The 10,461-nt window shown below is 40.7% G+C and overlaps 1 protein-coding gene across 1 annotated transcript; it reads left to right on the top strand.

The window, feature by feature from the left end:
* Nucleotides 1-5,055: 5,055 nt before the first annotated feature.
* Nucleotides 5,056-9,639, top strand: HMGB2 (high mobility group box 2). Its single transcript, XM_003773066.4, has 5 exons — nt 5,056-5,278; nt 5,881-6,050; nt 6,218-6,363; nt 6,540-6,714; nt 6,973-9,639. Exons 2-5 carry the CDS (start codon nt 5,901-5,903, stop codon nt 7,123-7,125), a joined length of 624 nt encoding a protein of 207 aa, XP_003773114.1. The 5' UTR covers nt 5,056-5,278; nt 5,881-5,900; the 3' UTR covers nt 7,126-9,639.
* The last annotated feature ends 822 nt before the right edge of the window (nt 9,640-10,461 follow it).

Below are 10,461 nucleotides of genomic sequence, written 5' to 3'. Positions count from 1 at the left end.
GAAATAACTTGTCCAAACTCACACAGCTAAGGAAGTGGAATAAATACTGTGTAATTTTTTTTTCCATTACATAAAATCTATTGTTCTATTGAAGCCTAAAGCACTTTTCATTTAAAAGTTTCTTGTCCACCTCATTCATGTTCAGTCATGTTCAATTCCTTGTAACTCTACTTGGGGTTTTCTTGGCAAAGATACTGGAGTGGTTTGCCTTTTTTTTTTCTCCTCTAGTATATTTTACAGACCAGGAAATTTAAAGTTAAGTGAGTTGACCAGGATCACACAGTCAATGTCTGAGTGCCCAGGATTCTATCCACTGCGCCACCTAGTGGCCCCATTATCCACCACCTATTATCTTCCAGGCCCTGTGCTGGATGCTAAAAGTATGGACAAAAAAATGGCACAGGGGCAGCTAGGTGGTGCAGTGGATAGCGCACCAATCCTTAAATAAGGAGGACCTGAGTTCAAATTTGGCCTCAGACACTTTAACCCCTTCTAGCTGTGTGGCCCTGGGCAAGTCATTTAACCCCAATTGCCTCAGCAAAAAATAAACTGACATAGGTCTCTCTCTAAAGGTGACTAATAGAGGGTAGAGTGGAAACAACATGAACATAGACAAATATAAGTAGAATAATCACGCAGCTGGGGGTTTCATGTAAAAGGCAGTGTGAGTCTTTAAAGTAAGTAATTTCATAAGGTTAAGGTCAGGAAGGAGGAGAGGATTCCAGGTTTTGGGAAGGGCAGTGCATAGGACCGGAGATGGGCGATTGAAGCTTAGTATGAAGAATAAAAAGTTCAGCTTGACTAGATCATTGAGAGTCAGTGAATAAGCATTAATTAAATACTTCTAAATACCAAGCACTGTAATAAATGCTGTGATAATAAAAAAAAAAAGGCAAAAAAAAAAAAAAAGTCTAAGTTGTCAATGATTGTTTTGAACAGTTTATGGAAAGTAGAAAATCAAAGTTTTAACATTTAGTCCAGTATAAGATCTTATTAAATGTCAAAGATAAAAACATTTAAAGATCTAAAATAAGAAGCACGTAATGCGGAAAATAACACATAAACAACTATATACAAACAAGACTGATACATGATAAGCTAAAGATAATCAAAAAAAGGAAAGATTCTAGCATAAAGGTACATAAGGAAAATATCTCTTGTTATAGGTGACTTTTAGTTGGGATTGAAGCCAGGGAAGCCAGAAGCTGGAGGGAAGGGAAAAGAATTCCAGGCATGAAGTACAGTTAGTGAAAATTCATGGAGTATTTTGCATGAGTATAGGAGGAGAAGTGATATATTTTGAAGTTGGAAAGATAAGGTTAGATCCAAGTTTAAAAGTCAAAAAGAATTTTATGTTGTTTGTGAACTATTTCATGTCAAAGACATATAGTCTTACTTATAATCAGCATGACCACTAAGACAGCCAAGTTAATAAGAAAAATTCAATTTAAAATAATGGTCAGGTTATAAATACATAAAGGTACAGAAATTGTAGCAAATAGTGCAAAATCAAAAGATATGTCAATCTTGCTATCTTTGACCATCAATTTAGAAATGAAACAAAATGAAAAATCATGTTTGAAAAGAGCAAATCATAGTACTTGAATTATCATATGCACATAGTACATAGAACTGAAACTGCTATAAAATTAGACATTGCTGCATTTGTATATTAAATTTCTACAGTACATTTCCATGTTTATATGCATTTTTCATTTTTTTGGTAAATTTTAAATTTTATTTTAAACAAATACCAAATAAGAAATATTGCCATGTACCAAGCAGAACATGAGAGGATTCAATATAAAATATAGAAAGCTTATATAACAAATAGAGTTTTCAAAGTTACCCAGTCTTTCCTTCCTTGTAGGTTTTCTTTTGTTTTCTGCTGTGCAACTTTCACTTTATTTTTTTCCTTGTGCATTTGCCATCACTAAAGCAGAGCCTCAACAAGGTATCCCATACAAAGTTTTCTTATTGCATTCCTCATGTGTTATCTACTGTGGGCTGCCCTACATATTGTGAAGAGTAATTTTCTGGCATTTATAAAACATACAAACATGTATTGTGACTGTGAGGCTACAGTTTTTCTCACAAAAAAAAGGAATGAACTTGGACAATTTGAGGGTTAACCTTAATTTGGGAAATGAAGTAAAAAATGAGTTTCCACTTCTCAAATTTCTGACTGGGAAATGGAATAACTAATTGTAAAGATGATCCAAGCCTGGCAGAGAGATAGCAAAATTCTAAGTTTGCCTATCAGCTGTCAGCTTAGTTAGCTGCCTTCTGAGCCCAATCCACTCCTCAAAGTCTCTATTTTTGGTTCGAAGGATCTTGGGAAAGGAGCTGATTCATAGTATGGGAAACGGAGGCATTTGCTTCAGGAATGAAGGAAACAACCAATGGCAATTAATACAAAACACTATGCATACAAGGTTTTTATTATAGGCAGAAATTACCAAACCTAATTGTCTCTTGGATTCTCCTTTTTAGGAGAATTAAAACATGCTCTGGAGATCACATTTATACTTTAACTATATCGTTTCTCATTACTCTGCTCCTACTTGGATAGTAAGTAAGGAAGTAGAAAGGATCTGGGATTGGAAGAATACTGCATTTAAATTTTGACTTTGACACTTTATGACCTTGGGCAAGCCTTAACCACTCCTTTCCTCCTCTGCAAAGTGAGGGGACTGGATCAGATGGCTTTTTAAGGTCCCTCCCTTTCAATTCTAAATCCATGACTCTCTGAGTTTTCTCCATTACCCCCTTGTGACCAGGGGCAGGCATTAAAGATTAGTTTTGTAATCTGTGGCTGTAGAGGAGGGAAATTAAGAATTCCTAACCTGATAATTTGCTAAGTTTTTAAAATTAAGTTTAAAACATATCAGCAGTAGTGATCTTGCTATCATTAAATAGAAATTTTTGGGAGTGTTTGAAACCTTTAAAGGTGCTAAAAATATCACATTAGTTGACATACTTTGCATGAATCAAGCATCTTTTGAAAGAATGGATCACACAAAACATTCAAAAGGAAACTGATCACGCACAATTAAAAGTGCAAATAGGAATTTTTAAAAATCCGTTTATACCTTCTGTAGATCTGGAGTTTTTCACATGGAGTTTCACTGGACTCCATCTGTAACTGTAGATTTGTAGGTATAAATAAATGCTTGCCTGACTATTATGCAGCATGGGCTGGGGTACAAATCTAGAGCAGCATTATATTACAGAGAATCGTTCACACACAGAGCTGGAAACATTCAACAAAACAAGCATTTACTAAACACTTGTGTACCCGATAGATACATTCCTCTAGTTCAACCCAATTATTTTACAGATCGACATAATGGACCAGTGTAGTGTTATCACAATTTTAATAAATTATGTTTTTGCAAATATAAATGTACATACAAATATTTGCATTTATGTTAAAAAGTTCTTATGTAAAGTATCAGTCAAATGCTAAACCGGAGTAATATATAATATAAGTATAATGCTAATTCTTTTTTCCTTAAACTTAAAGCTCTTCTGTTTAAACCAGTATTTTACGTTTAAAAGTAAAATCTACCTAAAAAGCATTTCCCCTCTGGAACACAACACGAATTCGTTTCTTGAGCTTTGTTTTCACATCCAACATTGCGACTGATCAGTTTTTTTCTTCACCTCCGCAGATAGTAAAAGTATTTTGAATTACTCCGGTGTCAACTCAATTTTTGATTTCTAAGAAAAGAGCGTTTACGGGGAGGAAAGTTGGGCGAGGGAAAGCGCCTCGGGCTCCGAAGCCGCCGCCAAGTACAGTAGGGGCCGGGGGGGAGGGTTTAGCCGAGGCAGGTCCGACTATATCGGAAGCTTTGGGGACTCTTTTTGGGGATCGAAGACTAGTTGCTTGCCTGGCCAAGCAGCCAAACCAAATCAAGCCCGGGCTACTCGCGGGCGCTCGGGGAGCCGGTGGGCACGCACGTCTCCGGCTCTGCAGAGCCCCGGGCGGCGGCGGGGGAACCACGACCCCCGCGTCTCCCCCGCAGCACGCGGGGCAGAGAACCTATTTTCGGGTTGTTTGCAGCCACGAGCACCGACCTGCTGGGCCGCTGCTGCGGAGAAGAGGAAATGAGGAGGTGGAGGGGGGAAAACAGCCTTTCCCGCTCCTCGCCTCGGAGACCTTTAGATTCCGGCCCAGGGAAAATTGATTCCCGCTCCGTGCCCTTGGGAACCGGAGGTGCGCGGGAAGGCAGCAAGGCTGGGGGAGGGCGTGGCCAAAGCCCCTACCCCCCTCCTCCCCCCAGCTTCCAGGCAACCAATTAGGGGCGTGGACGGGGCGGTTGTTTGTTTACATTGTGGCGCTAGACACCCAAGTAAGTGAAAAGCTGCAAGGGAGGAACCCCAACTCCCGCAAAAACCAACTGCCTCTTCCCGGGAGGGAGTGAAGGGGCGGAGGCCACCTTCCGGGTTCCAACGTTCGCAGCCTGCTTCCCTGCTCCGGGACTTTTCTTCCCCTTTCCGGGTCCGCAAGAAGGCGCCAGTCCCCCAGGGTGGGAGGGGCAGCCCCTGCAGGTGCAGCCCGGATCCTGGGGAATTCCGCCTCCCAGGCGGCACGGCCTAGGTCTCCGGAAGCTGGCCGAGGGCGTCGTTTGTATTCTGGTTCCTTCGGTCCCACGGGGGGCGTACAGTTTTCCAGATGTCCGTTGATTGGACCGGGAATTGGGCTTCCTCTGGTATCTCTCTTGGCTTACATCACAAGGAAAAAGTTCCGGCCAGCTAGAGCTCAAGCGTTCAGAACCTCTTTTGCTTCTTTGTATTTTTAAATCTGGCGGGCTTCATCCAGTCATAGCCAACCCCGTGCTTTCGTTGTCTCCCGAGCCAATCAGTGCAGGGCCCGCCATTTTTCAAACCCGTGCCCGCCTCCAATTAGGGCCGAGCTCTTCATTCCTCTCCTGACCGGTTCTAACGGGTCTAGGAGTTAACGACCTGAAGGAGCAACCTAACGTGCTAGGCTCCGGCGAGAGGGCTGTGCGCACTGCGCCGTGGACCAATTGAACGCTGGGGGATTCAGAGGGGCGGTGACCGAGGGGATTCGAACAGTCCTCAAGGCCAATCAGGAGAGTCTGGGGGGCGGGGACCATAACGCGGATCATCAAGTTGCAGTGGCTGGGAGAACAGTGCAAAACAAGAGGCTGGGGATTGCGTTAGAGATAAACCATTTCGCTGCAGGAGCCCCTGAGTAAGGAGGAAGGAGTGCGCCGGTCATCGTGAGGAATCCGAGGAGCTCCTACAGCAGGCAAGAGTCGGCGCCCCTGCGGAAGGGACCGAGACCCCGCCGCCGCCCTCCGATCCGGGTCTGGGGAGTCGCTGACTCCGCCCCGCATCGGACGGCTGGCGGCCGCTGGGACGTCGGAGTTGTGGAGGGGAAGGTTGGAGGAGGCCACGTTAGGGACGGAGGCCCGGCTGGAGAGACACGGGGGCTCGCCGCCTTTCCCACCTTCCTTGGGGACCGAGGCCGTGAGGGAGCTCCACGCTGCGGCCTGGCCGCAGGGCCGGCTGGAGCGGGGTGGCCTGGGCCTGAGTGCTCTGGAAAGGGTCGCCGGGAGCGGGGCGGGGCTGGGCGCGCTGGATGTTTATCCCGCCGAGGGAGCTCCGCCCCTGGCCGCGGCCGAGAAGGGGCGGGGGTGAATGGGGGGGGATGGAGGTCCGAGAGGCCGCCGCCGGGCCCGGCCGCGGAGGGAGGCGGGGCCGGGGAGGGGCCCCCGAGAGGCCGGGCTCGGATGGGGGTTGCGGAGAGGCGATTTAGGCGGGAAGCGGCAGCGGGGCTGGGCGGGCTTTCCGGCTTCGGGCCCGAAGTGCGGATCCTGACCTCGCGCCGCTTTTCCTCCCCTCCCAAAGGTAAAAAGAAGTGGGTCAGGATGGGTAAAGGAGACCCCAACAAGCCGAGGGGCAAGATGTCCTCCTACGCCTTCTTCGTGCAGACGTGCCGGGAGGAGCACAAGAAGAAGCACCCGGACTCCCCGGTTAACTTCGCCGAGTTCTCCAAAAAGTGTTCGGAGAGATGGAAGGTGAGGGGTCGGGGGTAGGAGAGAGGCGGAAGATTTGGGTCCTCCTGCCTTAGACATTCTCGTGTAATTGGTTGTCAGTCTCAGTAACTGGTGAAGTTTGTGCTGAAAAGGAAGAGTTTAAAATCTTGATGGCCTTAAAGCCTATTTATAATATTGATTGTCTTTAGACCATGTCTGCCAAAGAAAAGTCCAAGTTTGAGGATCTTGCAAAAGGAGATAAAGCTCGGTATGACCGGGAGATGAAAAATTACGTTCCTCCCAAAGGTGATAAGAAAGGAAAGAAAAAGGATCCTAATGCTCCCAAAAGACCACCGTAAGTAGCCTTAATCGTCGTTACTGACACTTAAGTTTTTCTGTAGTCTACAATAAATCATCTTTTCAATTCAGGATCTAATTGTTTTGTTTGTCCTCCAGCACATATTTCTTGTACATTACATTGATACATTAAATACATTAAAAAAAAAATTAAGTTGAACTTAAATTTTTTAGATCTGCATTCTTCCTCTTCTGTGCTGAACATCGTCCAAAGATCAAAAGTGAACATCCAGGCCTTTCTATTGGAGATACTGCTAAGAAATTGGGGGAACTGTGGTCTGAGCAGTCGGCCAAAGACAAACTACCTTATGAACAGAAAGTTGCTAAACTAAAGGAGAAATATGAAAAGGTACAGTAAACAATCTTTTTTCCTTACTGTTAGGTTAGAGATAAAAGCTGGTAAATGTATTTATGAAGGTTTTTAATGAACCTAAAAATGAGTTTAAAGTATTTTTAATTGGTGTAATCCCTGTAATTGTCAACTAACAGTTTCAGAGAGAAAATTCCATCAGAATTATTGGTTAATAGCCAAATGAAGCTTGGCTCTTCAGTTAAATAATTGAGTAATGCTACTAGATGCTGAAATCAGAATGTACGTGTTTTTCAGGATATTGCAGCATATCGTGCCAAGGGCAAGGGAGATGCAGGAAAGAAGGGCCCTGGCAGGCCAACAGGATCCAAGAAGAAGAATGAACCTGATGAGGAGGAGGAAGATGAAGAAGAGGAGGATGAGGATGAGGAGGATGATGATGAAGAGTAAATGAATATCCTGCTGTAAAGATTTTTTGTGTGTGATGAAAGTCATTGTTTTGCTAAGAATGTGAACTCAAGTGCAGCTCATTGTTAGCTTCAGTATAAAAAAACTGTACAGACATGTGTATAGGTAACGTGATTGATTCTTTGTAGGGAGAACCTCTATTTTTTAATGTAAGTAGGAGCTTTTGAGGGGCCACTCCGGATAGATTTTAAAGCTTCTGATGTTGAATGTTTCTGCATATTTAATGGTTTCTTTTGAATTTCTTGACAGTGTATTGTTGTAGCACAGTAAAGCCCTAAGTAGTATCATAGCAAATCTTAAGTTTTATAGAACGTTGCATTTTGTTTTTTTAAGATGATAAAATATTTTGTAATAAAATGATGTACATTACTAACTGTTTATTGTCCTAATTTAACTACTTTAATTTAGCTGATCTTTTGAAAAATAGTATAAAAGTTGTGACCATGGGCAAGTCACTTGTACTACCTCTCTAAGCCTCCAGCTTCCTTATCTGTAAAATGAAGGGACCAGAAAAAATTGATTAAAGTTCCTTCAGATTTTGTTTTTAAAGGGCCTATAATTTCTTGAGCCTTGTAGCTAGTACAAAGTTTTGTTTTTAAAAAGCTGAATATTTTTTTTCATCGTCTATAAACTTGAATTCGGTTTGCCCTAAAGCTAGATTTTTAAAAAAATTTCCATCTTGAAACTGCAGAGGTAGAAAATCATTTAAGATGATTATATCTTCATATATTGTGGCCAAATCATAAAGCATATTGGGGGGGAGTGTTAGTATTTCATTAGAATTTGAAATTGTGGGTCAAGATTATAGTACTAGGGAAATATCATTTTGTTAGTTTAAGGGAGCAGTTGTCATGAGTTTTGTCAGGGAGCCGTGTGTGTTTAAATAAGAACTGCTGATTGGTTATAAAGTTTCAGAGACATTTTTGTAGAATGTGCAATTGAACATAAACCAAAAATTTAAGTGTATATATACATATACATATATATATATATATTGCCATTTCCTAAAAAGAAGCCAACATTCATATTCCTCACCTTTTCCAATTTGGATTATATGTAGTTTGTAATATGCTGTTAGTATGTTAGTTGAATTAAGGCTTGGTATCAATGGAAACAAGTCACCTGGTTATTTGAGTTTTTCCTATAAATTAATTTGAAGATCAGTTATTTCAGTCCAAATCTTAGACAAGGGAAGGACTAGATGATTCACATCAGCTGTATTAGTTGAGCAGAGGAATTAATCCTTCTCCCCAACCCAATTAATCAGGTTGAAACGGTTCTAAGATCAATGTTGTGTTTTGAGAGGTAGTTTAAATTTAGATTTATTTGTATATGGTGTAAAATTGTTTCTTAGAAGCATTTTGGGTGCTATTCTCGCATTTCCTTTACCCCTTTTTCCAGAAATATGTTAACTGTTGAGACTTTAGGAAACAATTGTTTTGGTGTGAGATTATTTTTGTAAATTTTTTTCCAAAATGATTACAGGTTAGTAATGTATACTTAGCCATGAGCTGGTAATAGGAATTTTTGAAAGCTCATTTTGTTTGGTATCTTGGTGACATTTACATCAAGTGTGGAGTTGTAAAAGATTGTATATCATAGAAAAGACAAATGAAGCATTGTTCTTATACTCCAGAGGAGTAGTGTCTCTTGCTAAAAATACTCTGCATAAAGTAGCTCTTTTTGTACATTGTAGAAATCTAACCCAAACAAGCTCCCAGTTATTCCTTGGTCCGAACCAGTTTTTTTAATGTTAGTACCTGACTGAATTTCCTGTTAGAAACTCATACAGGAACTTTGAGAATATCAGGTAGGGGTTCTCAATTGAATGGAAGGGTGTGTTGAAAGTATTTTTTTGTTAGCCACTATCAGTCATTTCCATTAACATTTCAACTTGTGAAAATTTCATGTAAATTACCTCGTCCCACTTTGGCTACTGTAAAGTACCTAATTTTTATTTATCTTAATTTGTAAAAAGCTTTTGGAATATATAAATGAATGCTATTCATTACTTACAGCAGAATTTTCCATAAGCTTTTTTTTTTTTTTTTTTTTTTTTAGTTTAAATCCATATTTTTGCTGTTGATTTGCTGTCCTTTTATAGTGCTCTCATCTGAATAATGCTCTCTTATGTTAGAGAAAATAGTGCACATGAATGGAAGTTTGTTGCTATGAGTACCAGCAAAGTCAGCAAATGTGATGTTTCTCTAATAATTCAAGAAATTATCTTCATTTTCTTGTCATCGTAAAGTTTTCCTCTGTAATAGAAGTCAAAAATTCCTTCATTTTATTTCAGATTTGTAAATTTCATAAAACTTCATTTGGAATTAATAAAGCTATGTACAAGGTATAACTTATAAAGACCAGGAGAAGCTTGATTATCAATAAATCTAGAATTGACCCTAAAGGAAATTAGTCATCTAGCTATCTTGATAATCATTTTGGAAGTGACGTGAATTAAGCTGTCATGTATCTTGAATATATTTCTTAATCTTGGGCCTCAGTTGTCTCATTTGTCAAGTGTGTATGACACCTTTCTTCCCCAAATAGAGGAGACCAGATAGATATACTCTTGCGGGCACCATATGGATGTGGTGAATTCTCATTTTCAAGACTTAACCCTAACCCTAAATGCCTTTCTAACACTATAAAACATTGTTTATTGAGCCAACTCATCCCAAATTTAAAATTAAGAAGTCTGACTTGATTTGTAGTAGTTAGATGTAATTCATTCGTCTAACTCTTAAGTTAACCTTAAGTTTTTACAACAGGATCTCTAATTGGATCTAAGCTTTAATTAGAATTGCATGTGTTCTCCATATTAAAACCCAGTAAATATATGAGGCTCCTGTCATTGTTGGTGATAACTGGGCCCTCAATTACTTTAGTAATACTGAATTTTCATTAATATCTCCATATCACATTGGGACCAGAGAGAAGCTACTTGTATATGCCACAAAGTGAGTTCGTTATACCATTGTTTACCTAGTTAGTAACTTGTTTTAATTTTGATGGTTAAAATCACAAAGGTAATGCCACCCTTTTCCAGTTTTAGTTGCATGGTCCCCATTTCTGCCTGAACTCATTCTTCCCAAATAAATGCATGTATGTATAGTTCTTGCTAGAGGTTGTACTTAGTGCTTTATAAATAACATCTCATTTTATCTTCACAACAATCCTGATAAGGATAGGTGCTATTGTTATCCTCGTTTTAAATTGAAGAAATTGAACCTGCCCAAGGTCATAGCTAAGTGTAAAGCAGGATTTGGATTCAGGCCTTCCTTGCTCAGTGCTTTATCCACTGTGATACCCAAGTAC

Source organism: Sarcophilus harrisii, chromosome 6 (genome assembly GCF_902635505.1).
Source record: "Sarcophilus harrisii chromosome 6, mSarHar1.11, whole genome shotgun sequence".
Taxonomy (NCBI): Eukaryota; Metazoa; Chordata; class Mammalia; order Dasyuromorphia; family Dasyuridae; genus Sarcophilus; species Sarcophilus harrisii.
The sequence above is the reverse complement of the archived record's forward strand: the minus strand, read 5'-3'. Positions and strand labels throughout refer to the sequence as shown.

Bases quoted from the DNA above. Each gene is read 5' to 3' on its own strand.
- HMGB2 (XM_003773066.4), top strand. From the start codon at position 5,901: ATGGGTAAAGGAGACCCCAACAAGCCGAGGGGCAAGATGTCCTCCTAC. The intron at 6,051-6,217 runs GTGAGGGGTCGG...GATTGTCTTTAG, and splicing joins AGTGTTCGGAGAGATGGAAG to ACCATGTCTGCCAAAGAAAA. The intron at 6,715-6,972 runs GTACAGTAAACA...CGTGTTTTTCAG, and splicing joins TAAAGGAGAAATATGAAAAG to GATATTGCAGCATATCGTGC.